Below are 27,921 nucleotides of genomic sequence, written 5' to 3'. Positions count from 1 at the left end.
AACTAGCTCTTTTTTCACATATGTACTAACTTCTTGTAAAAAATAAGAAGTTGTGGTATGATTGAAAATAAGACAACTCTCCACAAGAGACCAAATGACACAGAAATTACCAACTATATTTTATATTACCTACAGACTTCAACAATGAGCAAACACATACAGCAGACTTCTATAAAGAACCCCGAAATGACGAATGTAAAACAATTTAAAAGTGAAAACTAACTGCCTGATTTATGTACAAAAAAATGAAGGAAAAACAAATATGATAAACAGCAACAAAAGACACCACTGAACTACAGGCTCCTGATTTTGGATAGACACATACAGAATGTTGCAGGGTTAAACTAGTTTGAAGGTAGCAACCTTCCCTAACCATGGGCAGTGGTGTAACAGTACAACATAAGAAGACGCAATAAAAATCAGTTAAAAAGGGCTCAACTCATCAGATCGATCCAAAACAGAAATACATCAAGCAAAAACACATTCAGAATGTGGCAGGGTACTTATACATACAAAAACGACACTAAGTACAGATTTGAGAGTACTGACAGCTAGTTCAAAGCCAATAACAACTTATAAAAAAAACATGCATCTAAAACTAAAATATTCTTAATGACTGGGCCTAATTTAGTGGTTCTATAACTTAATAATGAGGCAGAGATGTTCCTATTCATAATAACCTGACTGATTACAATACTATAATATAAAGAAAAAGTAAGCAGAGAAAAGTCAAAATATAATTTATTAAATGCTTAACAAACAAATCACAGACAAAACCAATATTACACAAATGAAAAACATAAGATAAAAACTTAACAAATGATATAAAATTAAAACAATTTTACCTTAACTGTTGATTGTCAGGCTAGATAGTGTAAAACTCTCAAGAATCACAGATAAAACTTTATACATGTGTACTAAATGCAATTTCACAAACATCAAAGGTAGTAAATTCTTAAGGTTATGTCTTTAGGCATGTAAAAATATTTAATTTTTTTTAAAACATAGATAACAATGATTAATATAGATAAAACGTATTTTAAAAGAGACTTCAAATGTGTATAAGTTTTAATTTAAAATGTTAAATAGTGGGTTCATTATTAATTGGGGATACTCATTTTCACAGATTTCATTGGTAAAGCCTAAAGGTGAACCATGAATTTAAGTGTTCAACTAAAACAAATTTCCTATTGGCTTGTATACAGAATTTGTTAGAATCTTGAAAAACATAAATAATTCAAAATCTTTAAAAACTAGTTCTACTAAAATGAGTATATACACAGAATGCAAAAAAAATGATACGAGAAACATAATCAAATGAATGAACTACTATTGCAGTTTGAAATACCGTCTGTTTGTCTTTTGAGATCTTTCTGACGGAGAACAAATTATTTTTTGATTTTTTTTTTTATAGATTATGGTTATTAATAGTATTTATTTTTTAAAGTTTCAAGCTCTGCTTTTATGTATACATTACATCTGAATCAACAGCATACACTCAGAGTATGATTATTGCTTAAATTCTTTACCTTCATATTGAATTTGATCTAGGTGAGGCTCTATGTAAAAGTCTTGTTCTGCAAACCTCACTCTTAATCCTTTGTGTATTTTTTCTGCCATAATTCTTGAAAAAATAGTACCTGCACTTATGTATAATTAAAAAAAATCACAAATAATCTAATTTTCGAGTAATTCATCAGAAGAACTTGACTGTTAATCCTTTGTGTATTTTTTCTGCCATAATTCTTGAAAAAATAGTATCTTCACCTATGCATGATTTCAAAATTCACAGATAATCACTTTATTTTTTTTTGAGTTAGTCATTAGAAGAACAAAATCCTATTCGTCTATCATTGTACTCCGCTGTTTGATGTACGATTCACATTAAGATGTAAGTTTTGAGTTTACAATGGCAGTTTCCTCTGTTAGAGCACTTGGAGAATAAAAATGAAAAACTTCAGTAAAACAAAACAAAACATTTTGTCATCCATTTTGTCATCCATTAAGAATTAGTTGCATCTAAGTGTTCTAGGATTTCATTGAGCTGAGCTACAAGGAACTGCTTGTCTCTTCCTTCCTGTTAAAATAGAAATGTATCAATATCAACAAGTTCAATCTCTAAGACAGGAACAAGTACTTGTTTCCTCTAATAAAAAAAAAGTTAATTGTAAATAATTCTATGAGTTTTACTCCTTGTTGAAGGCCATGCGGTGACCTATAGATAATAATTTCTGTGTCCTTTGGTTTCTTGTAAAGAGTTGTCTAATTGGCAATCATATCACATCTTCTTTTTTTCTATCTAAACCTGACTAAACCAAACATGAATTTGATAACTCTGGTGAACTTTCTTTATGCAAAATAAATAACAAACAAACAATCAGGAAAAACTTGGTTAAATTGATGTAAGCTATTTTAAAACATTGACCGTTGAATACAGTATTAAGACTCCTGTTAACTTTTCTTTTAATCTTTTATTTTGTAAGGTCGACCATTTAATTTCTCTTATACTTTTATGATACTGTCACTAATATTTCATTGTACATGTATTATAATCATTTGAGTTGAGTACTCCTTTGGAGCTATTGATATGGCATACATGTGATTTTTCCAGCGGGAGTCAAAATCTCCTGCTTTTAAGACCCTCTTCCGTCCCTCCCGTTAAAATTTAAAATCTTTCGCTTTTTGAAAATGTCCCTATACAACAATAAATTAAAGATAATAGGCAATTACCTGTTGATCAACTAGCTAGTGTAAGACACCAGCCTGGTTGATTAAAAGTGAAATACTGACAAGGATTAAATTGACTAATTGTACAAGTTTTATAAGCAACGATTTATTTGATGCTGTTGAAAACATGGAACATTTACTGAACCTCAAAGACAAATGAAATCAACTCAAATATGATATTTATGGCTTGTTATTTTATCCCAGCCAATGGAATACCTATATAAGTATAGTTGTCTTGGACTATTTGAAAATTTGAGAATTTGACAAAATGCAAACTGTATTTTATCACCAAATACCCCAGCAGCAAATAAAAGAATACCAAATATCTAGCCAAATTCAACTCTGCCTGGAGATCTGATTTCAAATGGTGCAGATCCAGTACCAAGGGTCAAGACCATGCTTACCACACTTCATGCAAAGCTGACTATGGTAGCCCTAATGACTTGACCAAACTTATGGAGACAGCTACCAACCAGCAAGCCTACAACTCTATCCATTTAACACCTTCTGCTACAAGCATGTTCAGTAGTGGTACCAAAGTTGACAATGTAGCTTAATCAGAGATACATTTTGCCAACTATGTATGATGGCTGATCACTTTATCTTGAATTATACATAATGAGTAAATATTTGAAAACCCCTTATCTTCTATTTTTATCAAGTAAAAATGAATATGCAGGTGTTTAAAGGTATGGAATTATTGTTCTTTTAACAAAAAAAAGGAAGATATGCAGTTTAAACACACAAAAAAAACATTGTGTACGTTGATAAAAAAATCTCCAGTTATGAGACCCAAACTCCAGCTGAAAATTTCCAAATCTCCAGTTGTGGCTCGACAACTCTGTCACATGTCTGATATGGAGAGCCGTGGTGTAGTGGTTACCACATCTGACTTATAACACAAAGGTTCCTGGTTCGATTCCCGATCTGGGGTGAAAATTTCAGGGACTGAATTTTCGGCTCTCCCTTGACACCATTTGCGAGTATGGTCTTGAGATGATATTTTGTCGGTAGGAGGGGGACAATAAATGGCTGACCCATTAAGAGAGAGCCATATCTCTTGCATGTAAAAGACATCCTTGAAGATTTAAAAAAAGAGCAGGTTAATGCCACTACAAGGCAGCACCCGCAAAGTGGAAAGGGATTAATAATATAACTTGTTTCTCAATCCACTCTAAACAAATATGTTTAAACTAAACTTAGATGAAATAGTAATGCTTTTGTGTAATTTACCTCAGTAAGCTCTTCTTGTAACAGTTCTGCCTGTCTCTTACTTCCTTCTTTAGATGCCCAGTAACCATACATTATAGAACTGAAATAATACACAAAATCCCTACATTCACATCAAAACCAAAAGCAAAAGAGCAGACCCCCAGTAGCAATACATTATAGAACTGAAATGTTACACAAAATCACTACATTTACATCAAAACAAAATGAAGAGCTGTAATAACAATATTTACTTAATTATGCTGCAGATAAAAATTTCTTTATTTCAAACTTATTATATTTTCTACAATGTAGTATGAAAGATTGGAAATACAATGTATAGTTATATTCTCTGTTTATATGTAATTATTCAAAAATATTAAATTACCAGACTACAAGAATTGCTGGAATGAGGAAAGCTGTTGATCCAAGCACTCTGAAAACTTTGACTGCTGCTGAAGGCCAAGTTTGTATTACGTTAGGAATGACATCAAAGAATACAAAACCTCCCATGTACTGTCTGAATGGCCCACAACTTTGGGATGGGGAAATACTGAAATAAATATCAATATATAAACTGTCTGAATAGCCAACAACTCTTAAACTCTCTGAGAGGGGGGCCACAGCTATAAAGAAATAGTAATATTCTTAAAAATAATATGTCAGATGAGAAAATTAAATCAGCTCCATATATAAATTATAAATGCCAAATTGATATGGTAAAAACTTTAATAATGCCTTACATATGTTACACATAATCAGTCTAAATGGCAAACAACATTTTATTTTTAGGTAAAAAACCCTGAATTAACACAAAACTATCAATTTCATTTTTTTTTATTATATTTTGCCCATATTTGCATTTAAGCACAGTATAATTTTAATGCTTTTTATATTTGCAATGAGCATAACCAAAATTTTTTTTTTATAGATGAAGTAAAAATTGTGACAAGGGAGATAATACAAACATTTTTACCAGAATATTGTGACATGGGAGGTAACTGCACTTTGAAGAAAAACATGCCATACTGCAAGTAACAAGATTAACAACACTAAAACATAATTTTGCTAGAACATAGAGATCTTTAGTTAAACTGCAAATTTATGAAGACTGTAAATAAATATCAATATTTCTTTAACATTGAATTAATGATAAATATTGATTCTACCAAGTGCTGCATTAATTGAAATTAAAATTAAAATTTTGAGAGCAAAGAAAAACTGTATCTCATGTTATACTTTGGTGGAATTTGTGTCTCTTATAGTTTTAAGACAAATTGTTGGCAAACTTTGTATCTTTTTTCACCAAATTTAAAGGAAAGCAAGAAATGATGACATAATCTTATAGGGTTTTTTTTCTTGCTTACAATGACTTCCACAATTAACTGATAAAAGATGAATTCAGACCAAAAACAGTTACAGTTCAGTTTCCTAATAACAAATAATCTTCCAATAATAGTAAAATCTTAACAGATGTTCAGAAATAAGCTGTGAAAAGTATTTTTTATTATTAAAAGCTGTTCTTATGCCTATAATTTGCATCTATAGTCTGCATTAAGCGACAACTCATTATAACACTTTATAGTATATATTTTATACCCACCTGCCTATAAGATATGCCAATGGTATTGTGGCCAGCAGAAATGAAAGGAATAATACAGCAGCAAACAAAGAGTTAGATCTAGAGGTTCTGTAGGGCCGTACTGGCTGAACACAGTTTGTCAATAGGGATATCTGAAAAAACAAAGAGTTAGATCTAGAGGTTCTGTAGGGCCGTACTGGCTGAACACAGTTTGTCAATAGGGATATCTGAAAAAACGAAGAGTTAGATCTAGAGGTTCTGTAGGGCCGTACTGGCTGAACACAGTTTGTCAATAAGGATATCTGAAAAAACAAAGAGTTAGATCTAGAGGTTCTGTAGGGCCGTACTGGCTGAACACAGTTTGTCAATAGGGATATCTAAAAAAAACAAAGAGTTAGATCTAGATGTTCTGTAGGGCTGTACTGGCTGAACACAGTTTGTCAATAGGGATATCTGAAAAAACAAAGAGTTAGATCTAGAGGTTCTGTAGGGCCGTACTGGCTGAACACAGTTTGTCAATAGGGATATCTGAAAAAGTATGAAAATCTTGTTTCTAGTTGCTATGAAATCTTTAATAAAAAATTTTTGGAGGGGGGTTATACTATGTTTCAAAAGTGTAAAACTATATTTAGGTTCTGAAACTTGTGTCCTAAGTATAGAATTAAACATTATAATACAATTAGTTAACAATGTAGCATTTATACATAGATATTAGAAGGTGTGGTATAAGTTCAATTCAATTTAATATTTTATTTTATTTATGTCTCACCTTATGTATAAAATTACACAATACATTTATAAAAGATACATTTTGTATACATTAGCCAATCTGTACAGATTTATGAGAGACGATAATCAACTAAAACAATATGTATATGTACATAATAAATATTAAACCTGAATGGTAAAATTATACAACAAAAGTATTCAATTATTATTTACAATATAAAACTTCTCGGGGTCTTTTAAGAATAAAATTACAGGTTTTGGCACATAGTCTTATAATATCTTGATTTGAAAATATAAAATACCATTTTCTGACAATCTGCATAACTATTAAAATGTTCATCAATTTTAAGAGACTCAGTAAAAAGAACTTGTCTAAGATCATTATAAACAAGACAATGTAAAATAACATGATATTCATCTTCGACATTATTAAGACAATTAAAACAACATCTCTCTTCCAGCGGCAAATTTTCATACCTCCCAGTTTCCAGTCTAATAGGAGCCACCCCACATCTAAAATTTTGCAAAGACGCTTCTTTCACAAAAAGGCATTAACAGCTTGCAGTAGTTTTCAACAACATAATCCTGGTTAAAAATATTATAGGTTCTCAATTTATTACGCCCATTTCCCCGTCTTGAAGAGGATGAAATAACAATACTTTTCCATTCTTCAATATAATTATCAAACATTCTTGACATGACTGTATCAATAAACATATTTTTATTAATATAAGTGGCAATGAGACAAAACTCTCTATCCAAGCCACAATAAGTAAAAGTAAACCATTATAGATAAAAGTACAGCCTAAACACACTGTCATTTATATATATAATTAGTCCCATGTTGAATCAATGTGTGTTGTTTATATTAACATAGCAGTATATTTTGTTCAGTTAGAGTAATAAAACAAATCATAGATTTTGGATACATTGATGAAAACATACCTTTCTCACATAAAAGAAGATAAAACATTTCAGGAATCCTAATATTGGGGTCAGTGGACAGAAAAACAGTCCCATCCTGCAATATACAATAGTTATTATACATTATGTATCAGAATGGGAGTTTTCATATATTACAATTTAGTCATCTAGGAACCTGTTGTTCAGTAGTCGTCATTTGCTGATGTGGTTTATAAGTGTTCCCTTTTTTTTTTTATATATATAGATTAGACCGTTTGTTTTTCCCAGTTGAATGGTTTTACACTAGTCATTTTTGGGGCCCTATATAGCTTGCTTTTTAGTGTGAGCCAAGGCTCCCTGTTGAAGACTGTACTTTGACTTATAATGGTTTATCTTTTACAAATTGTGACTTGGATGGAGAGTTGTCTCATTGGTACTCATACCACATCTTCTTATATCTACCTAATCACATTATTTGCAATAATAATAACCTTGAAATAATTTCTGAATTTACAGTACATAATCATAAGTTACCAGTTGATTAGGTATTTTGCTTTATGTCCATACTAATGTTTGTAATGTTTTAGTTATTATATTACACTAAATATTTTACAAAAAAACAATTTTTCACAACTCCTGACAATTGAAATATCTATTGATGGTTCAAATGGTCTAGGTATTTTCAGTCCCAATTCAAATTCTGATTTTATTTTTAGAGACCCTTGCTCTCAGGTATGAGGTCAACTTACAAGAAAGGATAGAATCTTAAATGTATGCTATTTTTTTCTTCAAATTACAATATTCAATGAGGCAGATGATGTTTTTTTTTTGTAATGTAAATTTTTTAAACATTGTGTACATACCAGCACAAAGTCTGTGAATAAACAATATCTAATACAACTTTAGGTAGATCAAATTCTTGTTGTCCTACCATGTTCACTAGCTTGTTTGTATTGTGAAACTTCTTGTATATGATTCTAAAATGAGAAACAAAATAGAACTTTACAGGAAAATGCACAATTGTGAAACCTAAATCATCACATCATTGAAACGTAAACAAACGATGAGAAAATGTGTAATAAACCTCTTTTTTTTAACATATTTTTCAGTAAAATTATTATTCAATTTCATCAAAACCTATCTAAATACGTTTTTATAAATAGAGCATGTTACTAGTTCAGTTTGCTCAGTTCTTTTACGGCAATGTATTGGTGCGATTATTTACAGGAACAGCAAATATTTGCCTTCACCAGAGCACTTCGATCTTAAAGAATTGCCATATTTGTCCTATTAGAATAGAAATAATTCACGGAGGCTTGAATCTATACTGATTTTACATTGAAAATCATCTCCTTAAATTCTCCACAAATCTCACAGTCAAATAATATAATCCCGCACTTGATTTGAAAAAAAAAAACAAAGGAGTAAGTTCGGTAAGGGCCATATTTGGCCCCAATTATAAAGTTCATAGTTACCAGACAATAAATGCTTTAAGTTGCCTTAAAGACATGTGAGAAAGTTAAACAGAACTGTTTTTGTCAAAGTTTAGTTCTAACACGTTGATTTTTACATCCCAAAAAGGTCAAGATAAGGGATTTTTGTGAAATTTGACAAAATCAGCTGGATTTCAACCAAATAAAGGACCAGGAAACATAGAGCGCAGGCGTCGACAAGCTTAATATTCAAATAAGACATGTGAAATGTCTTCACAAACATTATTTTAAAAGATCTTTGTTGTCGACGTATGCGCTCTATGTTTCCTGTCCAATAATCTATGGAAATTTACCCATTTTCATTGATTTTTTCTTGAAAAATCAATATGAGTACAACTTGTGACGTCATAATGAAACGCAGAAACGTGAAATTTTCAATAAAATGGCTTATATCCTATCTAGTCAATGTATTAGCTATAATTTATCGTGATATTGGTAAATAAATCCGAATTTGAAATTTACGCTAAAAAAGGGGGCCATTTTAGGACCTTATTGAACATACTCCTTTGATCATTAGACAATACATAATCTTGTCTTACCTTCTTGGAAACTCTACCACAAATGTAATGATAACACCCACTAGAAAGTCTAAAATGATCAATTTGTATATCTGTTGTCCTACATAAGTCTCCCAACACTGTAAAACACATCAAGAATGCAGGTTTTATATAAAAAATAATGTCACAATATATATTACATGTAATAAAATATCTTTTATTCACATTACTGTTTAAAATGGGTCAATTACCCAAATGCATCTCAAAGTGAGGAATACAAAAGAACACAATTATTGTAAAAAATCTCTAGGCAAAGCTTTTATTTTAAATAAGTGGCTTAAATATATAAAAACATAAAAACTGTGGGATTATCAAATCCTTAAAATGGCTGAATTTCCGAAGAATCTCATTGTGTGAAAAAGGGACTTTACATTTGGTGAAGCATCTGACAATGTTCCTTTTAGAGTTTTCTAAATTAGGTTAAATTAAATCTTGCATGGATCCCAAAATATTTTGCCACAAATGTAAAAGTATATCATCTTCCAAACCCACCAGTGATTAAGAAAATGTAATACAATGGATTCATTTATTTTCGTGGGTTTGGATTTTTCGTGGATTGAGGAAAAGTTGTATTTTCGTGGACATTTGATTTCACAGTTTTGCCAATCTCTGCATTAGTAACAAAGTCTATAGAAAATTTGTAATTCGTTGAACATCTGAATTCGTGGTTCACCTGTTCCTACATAACCAATGAAAATTGGTATACAAGGAATAATAATGAAACCACAGTAGCCTATTACTGTATGAAAACTGTTTGGGATATTTGATGCAATGAAAAGTAATATAAACCTTTATACTGGTTGTGCCTTGCTGTTTTGGATCAGTGACTTCCCATCTTTTATTTCCACAATCTGACCTATAACTGTCAGCAGGGGAAGCAACGACACGGTACAATGATCCTATCAAAATCCCAAGTGAGGCTAATCGTAGTAATATAATCCTAAAAAAGAAAATTATCCAGAAATTATTTTTTGCAGAAGTGCATGTACAAGTTTTTATAACACTGTCACACAAAGAGTATTTTTTTCCAGAATTCCAAAGTTACAAATACAATTCTAAATATGAAAATTCGTTCCAAGTGGTGATAACATATAGAAGGTTTTGCAATATTAAAAACTTTTGCTGCTAGAAAAATAATAACTATGAATTTTCATCACAGATGGAATAAAAACAGTTACAAAATTCTGCTATTAGTAATCATTTAACATATTCACAATTTTCTGTAGGAGTTAAAAATTTTGTTGAGAGCCAAGCATCACAAAAAGTTATGCATTGATAGTGCCAACACCCTTATAACTTTCAGGCTCTATGTTATAACAAAGTTGTTCACACTTTATCTGATATGACTAAATCAAGGCACTCTTTGTACTTACCTTAATAAAGTTATTCGAATCTCAAACACAGGTGTATAGTCTTCGTATGTCACCAGCTTGTTGAATATCAAAGGTACTATCACATTCAACAGTGTTATAGTTATGGATGGCATATACTGAATTAAGGCTTCCACAATCACATTGCCTTCAGAAGAATCATTTTTTTGTAGCTGTAAAACAAAGTAAGATATTCAAGAGTATGATTGAACAAGAATGTGTCCCAAGTACATGGATGCCCCACTCGCACTCATTTTCTATGTTCAGTGGACAGTGAAATTTGGGTAAAAACTCTAATTTGGCATTAAAATTAGAAAGATCATATCATAGGGAACATGTGTACTAAGTTTCAAGTTGATTGGACTTCAACTTCATCAAAAACTACCGTGACAAAAAACTTTAACCTGAAGTGGGACGAACGAACGGACGAATGAACGGACGAACGAACGGACGAACAAACAGACGGACGAACGGACAGAAGAATGGACCCACAGACCAGAGAACATAATGCCCCTCTACTATTGTAGGTGGGGCATAAAAATAGAGACAAATGTGTTCATGTAAAAACTCTACATAGTTTAATACTTAGAAGAAAAAAATGGAAAGCATCATTGAAAACGAGAAAAAACAAACTGAGCATAGTTCTCAGATTAGTAAGGTTGTCATTCCTATAAAAATATAAAATATGGTTGCACAGCGACATTTTGTAGGTGAGGTTTTGTAAAAATATCGTAGAAATACAAACTATACAAAAAAAATAAAACAAAATATAAATTGTATCCATTGTGTAGGCATGAGAAAGGCTATATTTTTTACAAGGAAATAATTTGCTTGGATTAAGATATGGAAGAGAAGCTGCACAATGTTTATGAGATCTCAACACTCCCCCTATACCTCTAGCCAATGTAGAAAAGTAAATGCATAACAATATGCACATTAAAATTCAGTTCAAGAGAAGTCCAAGTCGGATGTCAGAAGATGAAACAAAAGAAAAATAAACAAAATGACAATAATACATAAATAACAACAGACTACTAGCAGTTAACTGACATGCCAGCTCCAGACCTCAATTAAACTGATTAAAAGATTATGTCTTCATCATATGAATATAATAGACTTTACCAACTGTCAATGATAACGTATATCAAATTCTAACATGATGTGCTTCTTTCTCTTTGCAAACAACACTGTGATAGAATTATCGATATATCTATACTAAGCGCAGACTCAGAGATAAACATAAGAATGGATGTTACAATATACCTCCCACGTACATCCACACATATCTGAACCTATTTGCAAATGCTATGCCCATTTCATTGTTTTAAAAATTGCAATTGAAAAAAGGCTATAAATATTTTAATTATTCTTATTTGAATGCATAACAAAAAGAATTAATGCACAAGAGAGAAATCCCAAAATATATTTTTTTTTTTTTTAGTGAAAGTCCATTTATACTTTTGCAGTAATGTGACTACCATTGAAAATCAAATTGTATAATATTTCATTAAAATGGATTTTTGAGGTAGGAGTTGTTTTATTTTCTATTCTATAGCATTTTTTGCATATTTAATGATTTCAGCAAGTCAACATGGCAGCTCCTAAGTTACGAAATATCAACTTTGGATTTGACTGTAGCTTACAAGAAAAACATATATATAATAAATGGCAAATATTGTGTTTGAATTATGCATATTTTTTCTGGCGGTAATTTACAAAATAATTCATGCAAGCCATAGATTTATTACAATGTTTTAGCTTTATATTACAAAAAGTAAAAAAAGAACAGCCACACACACAGCATACCCACCATCACTTTAGTTTTTAATGACCATGTTTGTCCTATTAGAATCAAATAATTCATGGAAGCCATAGATTTGATGAAATTTATACATGACCTGGTCTTCATTTAGGATTAGAAAAGGACTTGCATATAAACATGGCCTACAGAAGAGGCATTAATCTGAAAAGGGAAAAAATAGCATTCCTTCTTTTAACAATTATTACCTCTAACATCTTTTCATTAGTGTAGAAGATAAGGTACAAAGATCCACCCAAGGCAGCTACAACAAATATATTAACAGCTGTTCTGATTAGGTAAAGTTTGATCTTATCTTTCAGGGTAAGACTTTGCTTCCTCCATACTAATCTCTGTGTGTCCAAATCTCCCTTTAATGAAAAATATAACATGTAGTTTCATCTTTCATTGCATTCTATATATAAGCATATAAGGAATTAGTATTTTATCTTGATAATTCAAACAGCTTACAAATATTTAGAATACACTATACATTAATTTAGGTAGCGATTTACAGAGGATACACAGGAATATATGAACCCTTGAAGCATTGTATGAGGAGAGACATCAAACAATGAAATTAATCTTTTCCCTATACCTTCATGCAAGTTACTACATAATAAATATATCCAGCAAATGATTGCTTAGTGTCAATCACATCTTGTAAAGTTGGACATGAATTTCAGAAAAACTAACCAAATTTTCTGCTTGTTTGAATTAAATGTCTAAATTTAAATTAGTACTTATCAATAAATTGAAGTTCATGAACACTGTAATTCTACCCTTCAATCTGTATAGCTTCTTTTTAAAATACCTGTAACTCTTGAAGAAAGTTTTGATGTCTCCTTTTAGCAGCTTTATTATCATTTATACAGAAATCCCAACCTCCACAGAAAACTTTGTTAGTGTACTGGTTTACTGTGCTGTCTTTGTTCATAACTCCTTGTTTTATACCTTTCCCTGTACTAACAAATAAATATCAGTTTACTTTTTAAGTTTATCTAGATTTGTTTTTGTAATTGATAGATATCTTAAATTGAGTGATGTGTTTGGGGTTGGTTGCTATTTGTCATAATTATTTTTAATTATTGTTTAATTATAAATCAGCTTGTTGGCTTTCTCTTTGGAAATGTTTCACAATTATAAAAACCTTTCATATCTTATGGAATATAATAAGTTTTGCTCATTGTTAAAGGCAATAAGGTGACCTGTAAATGTTCAGATAGTGTCCTTTTATCTATTGATATCTGAATCATTTGTAATAAAACTAAACCTCCTCATTTTTATGTCAAAGAATCTCCAATCATGACATCAAAATTTTATTATTTTTAAAATTGAGAATACAAGACTTATGTCAAAGGAAGGTCCTGACTTACCAGTACATGTATAAACCCCAATTTGCCTCAAGAATAAGCAATATCTACATGGCTCAACTTTTGACTAGAATACTTAAGGGAGATAATGACTAAGAAATATCAAAGAAAAAAGAAATGCGCTTACTTTCTTACAATAAGAAAGAAGCTTATTAAGAAAGATCCTCCTGTGGCTAACAAGTAGGCCAAACTCATATTGTATGTCTTTTTATTCTCTAACAATGTCTTGTTTTGATAAGCACCATAAAACAGGACTGTCTGCTCCATCCAGCCCTGCAATATATACCAAATCATATTAGCAGCATGAACAGTATGTGAACAGGATTGACGTATAGAATAAAAATTGATAACTTGGTGGTTCTTGGAAAGATTGTGTTTCTAAATCATTTGTTTCCTGTGTAGTTGTCTGTGGACTGGTGTATTTTTCTATATTTCTTTTGTCATGGTGTGATATGTTCTTTTTATAAATCATGGTTTCAACTTCTTCCTTGGTATATTCTTTCCTTTTTTGTTTGATGAAGATGAGATTTCAATTGTTCAACTATTTGATCTAAAAAAAATATGATATAAACATACTACATGTACCACTTAAATGATGGTTTGAAGGGTGGTTAACACACAAGTGAAAAAATTATAACCCAAGACGAAGTAAAAACTAAATTACTTACAGTTCCTTGTAGGACATCAAATATTTTATTTCCAATATTCTCAGTATCTGTGAAATTTTTTATAGATTTTCCATACTCTTCAGTACATTGTATTGTTTTATTACTAATGGTGACATTAAAAGGGGAATCAGTCAGGATCAAGTGGGGAACCAGTGTCACACACATCATAATAACCATCATGTAGAGATTCATAAACATCAACCATCTAATGAAACGGAAATAGTTCATTATAGCCGTCCCAAATCTACCTACAAAAAATACATATATATATGTCTCATTATAGCAGTCCCAAATCTACCTACAAAAAATACATATATATGTCTCATTATAGCCGTATCAAATCTACCTACAAAAAATACATATATATGTCTCATTATAGCCGTCCCAAATCTACCTACAAAAAATACATATATATGTCTCATTATAGCCGTATCAAATCTACCTACAAAAAATACATATATATGTCTCATTATAGCCGTCCCAAATCTACCTACAAAAAATACGTATGTCTCATTATAGCCGTCCCAAATCTACCTACAAAAAATACATATATATGTCTCATTATAGCCGTCCCAAATCTACCTACAAAAAATACAATATTATATATGTCTCATTATAGCCGTCCCAAATCTACCTACAAAAAATACATATATATGTCTCATTATAGCCGTCCCAAATCTACCTACAAAAAATACAATATTATATATGTCTCATTATAGCCGTCCCAAATCTACCTACAAAAAATACAATATTATATATGTCTCATTATAGCCGTCCCAAATCTACCTACAAAAAATACATATATATGTCTCATTATAGCCGTCCCAAATCTACCTACAAAAAATACATATATATGTCTCATTATAGCCGTCCCAAATCTACCTACAAAAAATACATATATATGTCTCATTATAGCCGTCCCAAATCTACTATAGCCGTCCCAAATCTACCTACAAAAAATACATATATATGTCTCATTATAGCCGTCCCAAATCTACCTACAAAAAATACATATATATGTCTCATTATAGCCGTCCAAAATCTACCTACAAAAAATACATATATATGTCTCATTATAGCCGTCCAAAATCTACCTACAAAAAATACATATATATGTCTCATTATAGCCGTCCCAAATCTACCTACAAAAAATACATATATATGTCTCATTATAGCCGTCCCAAATCTACCTACAAAAAATACATATATATGTCTCATTATAGCCGTCCCAAATCTACTACAAAAAATACATATATATGTCTCATTATAGCCATCCCAAATCTACCTACAAAAAATACATATATATGTCTCATTATAGCCGTCCCAAATCTACCTACAAAAAATACATATATATGTCTCATTATAGCCGTCCCAAATCTACCTACAAAAAATACATATATATGTCTCATTATAGCCGTCCCAAATCTACCTACAAAAAATACATATATATGTCTCATTATAGCCGTCCCAAATCTACCTACAAAAAATACATATATATGTCTCATTATAGCCGTCCCAAATCAACCTACAAAAAATACATATATATGTCTCATTATAGCCGTCCCAAATCTACCTACAAAAAATACATATATATGTCTCATTATAGCCGTCCCAAATCTACTACAAAAAATACATATATATGTCTCATTATAGCTGTCCCAAATCTACCTACAAAAAATACATATATATGTCTCATTATAGCCGTCCCAAATCTACCTACAAAAAATACATATATATGTCTCATTATAGCCGTCCCAAATCTACCTACAAAAAATACATATATATGTCTCATTATAGCCGTCCCAAATCTACCTACAAAAAATACATATATATGTCTCATTATAGCCGTCCCAAATCTACCTACAAAAAATACATATATATGTCTCATTATAGCCGTCCCAAATCTACCTTCAAAAAATACATATATATGTCTCATTATAATCAGTCCCAAATCTACCTCCAAAATATACATATATGCCAGCATCAGAAAATAGTTCATTATAGCCGTCCCAAATCTACCTGCAAAATATAACATATATATGTCTCATTATAATCAGTCCCAAATCTACCTACAAAATATACATGAATGCCAGCATCAGAAAATAGTTCATTATTAAGCTGTCCCAAATCTACCTACAAAAAATACATATATATGTCTCATTATAATCAGTCCCAAATCTACCTCCAAAATATACATATATGCCAGCATCAGAAAATAGTTCATTATAGCCTTCCCAAATCTACCTGCAAAAAATACATATATATGTCTCATTATAATCAGTCCCAAATCTACCTACAAAATATACATATATGTCAGCATCAGAAAATAATTATTTATAGCCCTCCAAAATCTACCTGGGAAAATATACATATGTTCAGCGTAAGAATTGGTCTAAAAGGTTTAAAACTAAATTAAACGAATACAACTGATCAAATAAGAAGAGTAACTGGAAAAAATAAGAAAAACACACCATTTACATATGTTATTCATCATTTTACAATATGAGACATAAAACATGTAGTTAGAAACTCAACTGCTTTTATTCCTGAACGAAACACTTTTATTGCAACTTATTGAAGTAAGTAAATTCCATTATCTCCCCTTTAACAGTGAAGATAATATTACTTTATGGCTATCATTAGAAAGTGTTTTGTAACACTATGAAATCTCATTATTATCTGTCTAGTTGTTAAGAGGAGTATAACAATTTGATGCTAATTTCTCTAGGCAAGTCTTAAAAAACTATTAGATATGTTGGTACCACATGAACACAAACTGACTACCTGTAAGCCATCATTATACAATGTACTCTAAAGTACCAAAATTCAGATAAATTTGGAAATGTGAGGTAATACCAATGGCAAAATATCTGATTTTTATGTAAAATTTAAGTTTTAAACATCAACTTTCATTCTATTAAAGCATTTATTTACCTTCTACAGTTTTGAAAGAACCTGCCCAAGGCTCCAATATTTTTGCAATATTTTGAACTTGTTGTGTAAAGGCATTCCATCTCTAAAAAAAAAGAAGAGAAAAGTTATTCTGAAGTAGTTACAAACAAAAACATAACAAAACTACTTTGTTTTTTTTACAGGTAAACATGTTTTGTTCTGGGATCTACAGTCAGCAAAATGTAAACCAATTGTCTCTCACCAATTATTGCGAACCCAATGAAAGTTTACCAAAGAGAAATCTATCAATCATTGATAAATCTACCTGAATAAAAAAAATATCTGCTAAATAGATAGAAATAACATGGGTTCGCAATAATGTAAAGGGAGATAATTCAACTATGTAAGTCATAACATCATAGATTTATCTCCTCGTAATATATAAAATTGAGAATGGAAATGGGGAATGTGTTAAAGAGACAACAACCCGACCAAATAAAAAACAACAGCAGAGGGTCACCAACAGGTCTTCAATGTAGCGAGAAATTCCCGCACCCGGAGGCGTCCTTCAGCTGGCCCCTAAACAAATATATACTAGTCCAGTGATAATGAACGCCATACTAATTTCCAAATTGTACACAAGAAACTAAAATTAAAATAATACAAGACTAACAAAGGCCTGAGGCTCCTGACTTGGGACAGGCGCAAAAATGCGGCGGGGTTAAACATGTTTGTGAGATCTCAACCCTCCCCCTATACCTCTAACCAATGTAGAAAAGTAAACGCATAACAATACGCACATTAAAATTCAGTTCAAGAGAAGTCCGAGTCTGATGTCAGAAGATGTAACCAAAGAAAATAAACAAAATGACAATAATACATAAATAACAACAGACTACTAGCAGTTAACTGACATGCCAGCTCCAAACTTCAATTAAACTGACTGAAAGATTATGATTTCATCATATGAACATCAGGTACAATTCTTCCTGTTAGGGGTTTAGTATCATACCATCATAACATATATGAGAAGAACATAACCCGTGTCATGCCAACAACTGTTTTTAGAATAAATGCGTTTAGTTCCGATGCAAAGACCTTATCAGTGACTCAATATTAACGCCAAAATATGCAATCTTTAATGACTTGACAACAGTATCGTAATTATATCCCTTCTTAATAAGTCTATTCAAAGGTTTTGTAAGTTTCTGAGGTGAATACTGACACCTTTGTGCTTTATAAAGAATATTTCCATAAAACAATGGATGTGAAAAATACCTGAACGTATTAAGTCTGCATGTTGAGCTATATTTACGAATGATGTCTTTATACCGATGATAAAATTTAGTAAATGTTTTGACTAGTTTGTGATATCAAAAACCCTGGTGTAATAATTTTTCAGTAATACATAAATTTCTCTCGTTAAAATCTAAAACATTGTTACATACACGAGCGAATCGTACAAGTTGAGATATATAAACACCGTAAGATGGTGACAAGGGAACGTCACCATTTAAAAACGGATAATTAACGATAGGAAATGAAAAATCATCCCTTTTATCATAAATTTTAGTATTCAGCTTTCCATTAGTGATATAGATATCAAGATCGAGAAAAGGGCAGTGGTCATTGTTAGTATTAGCTTTATTTAAAGTAAGTTCAACAGGATATGTATAGTCTTTTGTTTTAGCCTTCCTATAACTGTTCAGAGGACATCAAAGATGGAAAAAAAACCAATAAACCTAGTATTTCAGCTTATTCATGAAATATTTGAATGATGAAATTGTCATGATTTTGTTTATATGAGGCTTATTGTATATAAAAATAAGAAGATATGTCATGATTGCCAACTCGCCACAAGAGACCAAGTTGTGTAGAAGGTTAGCATCTATAGGTCACTGTATGACAATCATCAATGAGAAAAAACAATAACTAATAACAAGCTATATAATGTATTACTTCCAAATATCATTTAATGGTTTTAAGTTTCTGAAAAAAAAATACTCATTAAGTTAACCTATGGTAATGAAATTCACAATTTTTAATATGTTAGGGTATGTCAACAGTTTTCTTAAAAAAAAAAAAAAAAGCCTTGTTTATTGGTTGGAGGTTTGGTAGAAAAAATGTTCTAATTCTGACCTGAGTCTGTCTGTGTCTCCATCCTGCAAATCCTTTCTCAGTAAATTCAGGCTCTTGAAGAATTTTCTCTCTACAATCACAAATACATATAAAATATAAAATAAGAGCAACAGAAATTATAATGAGTGGTCAAAACATAAGTAAAAATTCCTGAAAAAAACTAACGTAAATTCAGAAATTTATGTGTGCCTTTATAATAGTATGATTGTGTACATGATTAATTTTTACATTTGCAGGAAATGGTACATACAAGTTATGCTATAAAAATTTTAAATGCACAGTTATGTTTTAGAGAAAACCTCTCATTATTCACAGAGATAAAAGTATAGCGAAAATTTCTGAATTTACAAAACCATCATCAACATAGCTAAATATAAAATGCATACATGTCTACAAAAAGTAAGAACAAAACAATTAAAAATCAGTTCAACAAAAAATAACACATAAAACACTGATGTTTGCTTCAAAATCTGTTAAATAAAAGGATTTTATCAGGTTGACATTTTGTAATATTAGGCTTCTTATCTAAACAGCAACATAAACGAACAAACCTAAAGATATTTACAACTCCATGTATTGTGTCTTGTTCTTCTAACATTTGTTTTTTTTCTTTGAGTGTCACTACACTAACTCTATGGCTAGGAACATATCCTTCTCTTATGACAGATTTTCTTTTGACGGTAGATCTACGATGTGAGGCTGCCCTTGATTGTCTGTCATTAATAGGAAAAGCCTTTTTTCTAAAGACATATGTCTTTTTTCCATCATCCAGGACAATATGAGAGTTTTCTCCCCTTTCTGGATGTCTCATCTGCACTAGATCTTCTGAGCAATCAAGACTGTCTGATTTATAATCACTTTGAACTTCATGGTTTTCAAAGGCATTATTTTCAATCCCATGTCTAAAAGACTTTTTTCTTTCATTAGCCTTATCTATCAGGTAATTCCTGGGTGAGATGTTTTGTACAAAATTTCCTTCATAATCTGGTCCCTCTTCTACTGAATCATAGATCTCTTCATTTAGGCTTCTACTATTACTATCAATGTGACTGAGGTTTTCAAATGTTCTGCTCTGATCTGATTGATAATTGTTTGCTTGACCTGTGATGTAATCCCTATCCTGCAAGGACTCCGAATGTTTGGGATACTGAGCCGAATGTCTTTTCTCTCTGGTTTCAAAATGTTTGGGATACTGAGCCGAATGTCTGTTCTCTCGGGTTTCATTTCTTTGTTTACTTTGGAAGTCATTAGAATTATGATGTCTGTGATCATAATCAGAACTTGCATTAGTTGATCTAATGAAATTTTCTGGATAATTCTGTTCCATATCATATCTAGAGGACCTTTCATTTCTACTGTTATTTCCTTGATTAAAATTCCTGTATGAGTTTCTATGGTGTCCATCATCAAAATCAGGAGAATTGGTCTGATAAGGTGCATCATAAAACTCTTCAGGATAGTCATTTAAATTTCCATTATAATATGCATCTTCACTTTTTTCATATGATTGTCTTTCAAATCCAAAATCTCTATGTAAGTTCCCTTCAAAATTCATACTTGAATAACTGAACGTTTAATAGATTTCAAATTTCTGATATCCTTGTCCCTTACACTCAAACTGAACAAGTTTTGAGAAAATAATCAAGTTTAAGCAAAGTACATATATCAAGCTTCTTCAGACCCAATACAAAAAGTCCTCATAAATCAGTGTCAACAGTTTACAGATATTTGAAATCAAATTTTTACAATCGATAAAAAATAATTCATTATGTAAGAGACCAAACAACCAAGGTATGCTTTGAGATCGTAATTTTCACATGGCGATTGAGCATGATCAGCCTTTATAAGTGTAATTTATAGTACATTTCTACTGATAAACTGCTATCTTTCCATACAAAACAATCAACCTTTAAGACTTAAGACAGTCTTTTATCTGCAATTCAATTATATACTTACCTTTTGTATTATGAGAAAATTGAAATTGATATCGGGGAGAATTAATTATCCATAATTGAACCTTTTATTTGTAAATGCTTAGTAACAGCAGCACAACCAATCCCTGTCATTAATCTTTTTGATAATTTGTGGAAGAGACTAGATTAAAAAAAAAAAGGGTCACTAGAGCCAAAAAATGCTTTGATGAAATTATTTTTTATTGCAATTGCAGTCAGGTATTTTTGTCTATTTGGAGATCTTGATATGCTGATCTTTTTTTGCTGTTGAAAGGGCCACTTTAACTTTTATTGTTTTCAAGACAATTTCCAATAATAAAGAATTTTGGGAATATAAGGGAATTCTTCTAACAAGGAGTCAATAGAACATTTCCTTTATTTGATAATATGTAGATCTCATTTGTTGTTTCCAGTTTTTTCTATCTATTGTATTTTTTTAGATTAAAGCCAAAAAGTTTAAACATTGTTTAAGAGAAATAACTCCTTGAGGCGACAATTCATGGTTTGGATTATGTTCATCTATTTGTAGATTGGTTTTTCAGATCATATTTGCTGTTTGTACAAAGAAAATACAGCAGCCAAAAATGGTTAAAAATTATGTTTCAAGGGAAATAACTTTTCTCAAAAATGATTGAATATTTCGTTATGTTGATAGATTTTTGCTTGTTGCCTACATCATATGTGTTATTAGTGTATTTATCATTTTCACAAACTTTATCTCAAAATTGGAAAAAAAAATCATGTTCCTACAGATTTTTAATCAAAATAGTATGTTTTGTTATGTCTCTGATTTTGAACAGTATTATTAGATAAAAGCTATAATGAAAATTGAAAAAAAAAATGTAGTCAGCAAAACCAACCAGCAAAAATCTATCAACATAACCAAATATTCATTAATCAATCTATTTTTTGAAAAGTTATTCCTATAAGCTGTATTGCTTCTGAATAAAGTATTATTATTATAGGATACAGTATCCAGAAAAATAAAATATATAATCCTCATTACCAATATAGTTTGAAAAGTAAACAGTATTTAGTAACTGCTTTAACTATGAATGAGGCCATATATTAGTTTAGAATATTTACTTTTGGAAAAACAGCTGCTAAGATTGTCCTTAGATTACCTATTGACAGGTGAGACAACTTCCTGGTTTTATCTTTAACGACCTCTCTGAATGACCTTCAAATTATATTAGTTTATATGAACAATGTATAAACCTTGTGTCAACACTAAAAATATTAAAATTGATGATAAATCAATATCCAAATAACAGTTAACTAATTTTTATCCAGGGGAAATAACTCAAATAATAAAAACTTTTTTGTAGATTTAGATTTAGGTTTTCTTTCTGAAAATTATGAATGGTTTGGTCATACTGCTTTTATGTCTACAAATTTAAAACTTAATATTCTTCCACTCTCAAACTCCTACCTTCTTATTTAAATATATTGAGTCTGAAAAAACTAGTGAATTTGTCCAAAAATAAAAATTGGATTAAAATCACTTAGTAAGGACAATATAATACCTCCTTAGAAGTCAATCAATGGTTTTGTCAAATAGGCATTTCTAGTACTAGTATCTTGAATTGCTATTCTATGTTATTGGTTAACTCATTTATTTATCAGATCTTTATTAGATTTAATGATATACTAGTACCTACTTGAATTTTCTCTTGATATGGATAGGTGCAGTTATACATTTGATACTTTCTCTTCTTTCCAGCAAATCAGCTCTTTCAATGGGATTACCTCCAGTACTACCAAAAGAGGCCAATGACCTGCGTCTTCTCAAAATTTCCTGCTGAATTTCCTCTTCCTCATCATCTGAATCCTGCAACAATCCCGGGATAGTACATATTGAGGAATGTCTAGCTATATGCTGAAAACTTTGTCTTCTTTTTTGTGCTGCTTTGCTGGAAGCTGCAAGATGTGTATCTGACAAAATGCCTCGTTGACTTGGTAAGCTTGACAGAATGGCAGCATGGCTTCCTCGCCTCCATCTTAGATCCTTTTCTGGAATTTCTATTATTTCTGAATAATAAAAAGTACAAGATACTTTTACTACAAAAAAGAAATCTACATAGGTATAATGTGATCACATGATAAAAGTTCCTCTTTTACATTTTTTCTCTCTTTAAAACAAGTTTTCTATTGATATCTCTTATCATAATCTTATTAGAACAAATCTTTCAAAATTTGGACTCCAAAAGAAAAACAATTGTAAGATATATTTATTCTGGGTGAACAAATAGAATGGAAAAGTTGTTTCTCACTAGTCAAAGGAAAATACTGGTTCTGAAAAATACATGTGTACAAAATGTATGTATGATGTTATCACAAAGGCTCTGACCGGTTACAGTCTTTATTTACATTATATATCTAAATATTGGGATCTATTAATGTACCAACTTTCAGTACCATACCGTACAGAAATTGCTAACAAAAGCACATAAGTTTCACATGTGAAGCACATGAGATGCAAGTAAGAATTGTATGCAAATCAGGTTGCTCATATGTGCAGTTTGGTAGTTCATATGTGCCCACAAAAATCTAACATAATGCTCACATGTGCAATTCAAACCTCAGGTGAGCTTTTATCATCCATGTTAGTTTTATGTTAGTTTTGTACTTTGAAAAGTTTTTCCATTCTTCTAACCATTCAAAACTAACCTACATCATTGCTCATATGAGCTTTTTCAAAATGACATGCCCAGTCATGTACTTCCTGTAAATTCAAATTCATGAAAAGCATGCAATAAATGGAGGTAGATGGATATGGAAAATGTTAAGTCCTATATTGTGCTATTTGAAGAAAGGAATTGTTGAAATCTGATAAAACCAGTGTGGCTGTGGTTAATTAAATTTGTAAGTTATATCATTTCTATTTCATTATTTTCATTTTTGTGTCAGATTTTGAAATATATTACAATTTTAAGTCCTTTATGGGAATATAGGTTGCTTCAAAATAAGTACTACATGTGTGACGGGATTGCTTCCCTTAGAACATTTGGTAGATACTTAGTCAGCCGTAAGCGGTTGAGCTAAGGAAGTACTTCTTTAGCTCAGTCGGTTAGCGCGCTGCCTTGTAACACAGAGGTCCCGGGTTCGAGTCCCGGTGGAGACAAGCAATTTTGTAATGAAATTCGTGCTCTCCGGTTACACATGTATAAAGATTTTTTCTTTTAAAACTTTTTGAAATACAGTACTTATTAATCAAAGACATTCATTGTGTACTAACTTGCAAGTCCCTCTATTAGTTTTATAATGTATATGTTATGTTTTTAGTCATGATCATGATTATTGTTTAAATAAAAAAAAAAGAAAATCATATGAAAATCATAATTAACTGACAATAATTAAAGAATAACTCTTTTAACATGATGTATCAGTTATTTTATTTTCAACTGAATTATTTAAAATTTTCATTTAAATTTGAAAAAATATTCCTTTTTTAAAGCAGCCATTTTGTTTTGGTCAACTATCATAAATATTCACGAGTGCAATATGTGAGCAACTGCTCATATGAGCAATCTAATAAAATGCACATGTGAAACAAAAGATCATATGAGCAGTTGCACGTGAGGTTTTTAACATGCAAATTAGGTTAGTTTCATATGTGCAATTTTTTTGCTCACAAAATGCTCACCTAATTTGCATGTTAAAAAACTCGTGTGCAATCATGTTAGTTTCTAACGTAAGCATCTTATGTTCAACTTATGTGCAACATGTTAGCACTTTTTGGTAAGGGATACAACAGATTGTGACGTAATGATAAACAGGTACTAAAGACGCATACATTTTCTCTTTGACCATATGGGCAAGCAAAGCTAATATATACAACTTAACAAACTTATCTGTATATCAAAATCAAGTCTGAAACACAACAGTATTTCAAAAGCATGTAGGAGGATATATAACCAAAAACTATAACATTTTGATTTCAGTAAAGATGAAAAAGTTAAAAAGTATCAGAAAATGTCAACTGAGACACACAAAGTGTGTGTTGAAAACTCTTAGATTCTTACAGAATGTTAGGTTGTTGTCTGTGATTCCTCTCTATCTGTTATCTATTGTGACACTGACTATTAAGAGCTGGATTTAGTCCTGACATATCATAGAGAAGTCAATAATTGTTAATAAATGGCGATGATAGACCTCACTTTTTGGTTTCATATTGCATTTAATAGCAAGTGTAGAAAAATTACTTAAAATCATTTTTTATTAATCAATCATTTGAATTTAGGAAAAATGTCCTTATAAATGAGTAATATGAACAATTTGAAGCTATAACATACAATATACTTATGTCAGTAGCCTATTCTTAATTAACCTATATATATTGATATATATTTATAACTGCACATTTCATTGTTCGAAATATGCCTATTGATATTCTATGTAGTATTGTTTAATTGCTGCATCATTACTATTTGTATACGAGTTGCCAATTATTGTAATTGAGTTTGCGCCAATAAAAAATTTTTGTATTTGTATTAGACTATTAGGTAATTTACTCTTGAAATTAAATATACTTAATCAATTATGAGATGACAGCTTTTTATAATATAATTTTAAAAAAAAATAGACAATAGACACTATTTTTGATTTTGCAGTTAATTTTTTCATGGTACATGAACATGTAAAAGAAAGGCAAAATTTATTATCTATATAATAACCTAAACCACCTGATTTATGTCCCCTCATAAAATTTTCATTTTTTAATAATTCCAAACATATATAAAAAAAAAAGTTAGAATCAATACCAGGAAATTATTTAAATGCCTTCACTGAAATTCAATTTATGAAATTGACTAAAAATGCTTTCATAATCCAATACATTAATTCATTACATTATCTGAGTTATCTCCCCTCATAAATCTTTCTTGAAAATGAAAGACCTAGAATAATCCAGGTATGACTATAAAGTTACGGACAGCCTGCTTAGTTTCGATAAAAAAGTTACGGACATCTTATGCATTTTTTAAAGTTGACCTTGCGCTTTAGTGAACTCTATATTAACAAATTTATGGTAATTGTTAGTCATTTATTTATTCAATAATCCTATAAATATTTACATTTTGCATGAAAAACGTCGCAAAAGGTACATTTTGTATGAATTAAATATCAACGAGTTTAGAGTCCGCCATCTTGGGCTGTGGGTAACTTAAGTTACCCACAGCCGTTTAAGCAGTGACTATGACTCTTGCTGGGACAGTTTGGAAACCCCTAATTTTAAAACATTGTAACTTTAAAATTCTTTCACAAAAGTCTTGTGTTGTTCATATCCAATGACCTAAATCAATTTGAGTGTTTGCTTCTTAAAAAGAAACAGGTAAATATATAACTAATGAATAAAAGATGATAATGGACATGGAATGGTAAAAGTTTCTCTAAAATTTCCAGTTAATTTGAATGATGGATGTCCTATATGTAAAAAACACATATAACTTTTGAGTATGTCTAACAGTGGCGGATCCAGGGGGGGGGGGGGGGGGGGGGGTTCCGGGGGGGTGCGCACCCCCCTTTATTTTTGCCGATCAATGCATTTATATCGGGACATATGTTTTGCACCCCCCCCCCCCTGCACCCCCCTTTGCCCTGGGTTAGCACCCCCCCCCCTTTCGAAAATTCCTGCATCCGCCCCTGTCTAATATTTGAAGCTAGTTTTGTATAAATTACAGATTTTTTTTTTATAACTGATACCAACATTATTACCCTTTCTACTTTCAGCAATGTTCGAGTATTCAGCCAAATTATTATGAGCCCAGCTTTGAAAATTTGTTTTAATCTTTGCCATTCATTTCCATTGGCACATTCCTAACAGTAAGAGATCTTTTAAAGTCTTTAATTTGTTGCCAAAACCATTTATTGTTAATGCAATATTGCTATAAATAAAGTTATCTTATCTTATCTTTAAAATCAAAATCAAAAAAAATAATCTCAGCAAAATTTGTACCTAAAATGTAAATGTAAAAATCAATGAAATACCTTCTCCTGCAAATATCACTGATTTCCGCCTAGATGTTGTTACATCTGTCATGTTTTCTGTTTATGACAAATATGTCAAAGCTATCAATTTGGTATCCGAAATAGTAATAAATCATTCAACAAGCTCATGAAAAATTCACGTTCTACGTCATTTTGGACAAAGAATATACTTTCCAAAACAAGACTGGAACGAATACGCAGTCTGATGCGGTACAGGCTATGTTTTTTGCCTTTCATTTGACACAAATATCTTTACTTTCTCCAAAGTACAGTTGTATAGACATGTGACAATTAAATTCACATGCCTAGCATAAAATATTGATACATTTGAAAAATAGAGATAAAAGTGGTTACCCAGGAGATTCCAAGGCTGCATTCAATAATTAGTCGTATTTTGCATAACGATATACAAATTTATTTACGATAGGTTATGATCTGTTACAAAGATCGCAAAATTAAAAGATACTTCAAGTTGCCCTGTTTACAAAATGATGCTTTAAATGCGTTCAAATTTTCGTTTGTTGCCAAACATTCCAAAAGT

At 30.9% G+C, this 27,921-nt stretch overlaps 1 protein-coding gene across 2 annotated transcripts; it reads right to left on the bottom strand.

Moving 5' to 3' along the window:
* Window positions 1–725: 725 nt before the first annotated feature.
* On the bottom strand, window positions 726–27,525 carry LOC143045996 (transmembrane channel-like protein 7). Of its 2 annotated transcripts, XM_076218912.1 has the most exons (17): window positions 27,381–27,525; window positions 23,054–23,423; window positions 19,441–19,510; window positions 17,344–17,425; window positions 14,410–14,657; window positions 13,869–14,014; window positions 13,183–13,333; window positions 12,578–12,739; window positions 10,574–10,743; window positions 9,990–10,140; window positions 9,183–9,280; window positions 8,014–8,127; window positions 7,193–7,268; window positions 5,540–5,670; window positions 4,325–4,489; window positions 3,961–4,039; window positions 726–2,077 (listed from the first exon to the last, which is right to left on the bottom strand). In XM_076218912.1, the coding sequence occupies exons 1-17, from the start codon at window positions 27,430–27,432 to the stop codon at window positions 2,003–2,005; spliced, it is 2,340 nt and encodes a 779-aa protein (XP_076075027.1). In that variant the 5' UTR covers window positions 27,433–27,525; the 3' UTR covers window positions 726–2,002. The 2 variants fall into 2 exon arrangements, with proteins under 2 accessions (XP_076075027.1, XP_076075026.1); XM_076218911.1 differs by lacking the exons at window positions 23,054–23,423; window positions 27,381–27,525 and adding an exon at window positions 19,992–21,220.
* Window positions 27,526–27,921: the final 396 nt, after the last annotated feature.

This window comes from Mytilus galloprovincialis, chromosome 9 (genome assembly GCF_965363235.1).
Source record: "Mytilus galloprovincialis chromosome 9, xbMytGall1.hap1.1, whole genome shotgun sequence".
Lineage (NCBI taxonomy): Eukaryota > Metazoa > Mollusca > Bivalvia > Mytilida > Mytilidae > Mytilus > Mytilus galloprovincialis.
The sequence above is the reverse complement of the archived record's forward strand: the minus strand, read 5'-3'. Positions and strand labels throughout refer to the sequence as shown.

What these genes read in the sequence shown, in the direction of transcription:
- LOC143045996 (XM_076218911.1), bottom strand. Translation starts at nt 20,995, where the DNA reads ATGAATTTTGAAGGGAACTTACATAGAGATTTTGGATTTGAAAGACAA. An exon ending in AAGGCACAACCAGTATAAAG is followed by an intron (nt 9,281 to 9,989) that starts GTTTATATTACT and finishes TGTGTTTTACAG; the next exon opens with TGTTGGGAGACTTATGTAGG. An exon ending in TATTCACAGACTTTGTGCTG is followed by an intron (nt 7,269 to 8,013) that starts GTATGTACACAA and finishes TGTATATTGCAG; the next exon opens with GATGGGACTGTTTTTCTGTC.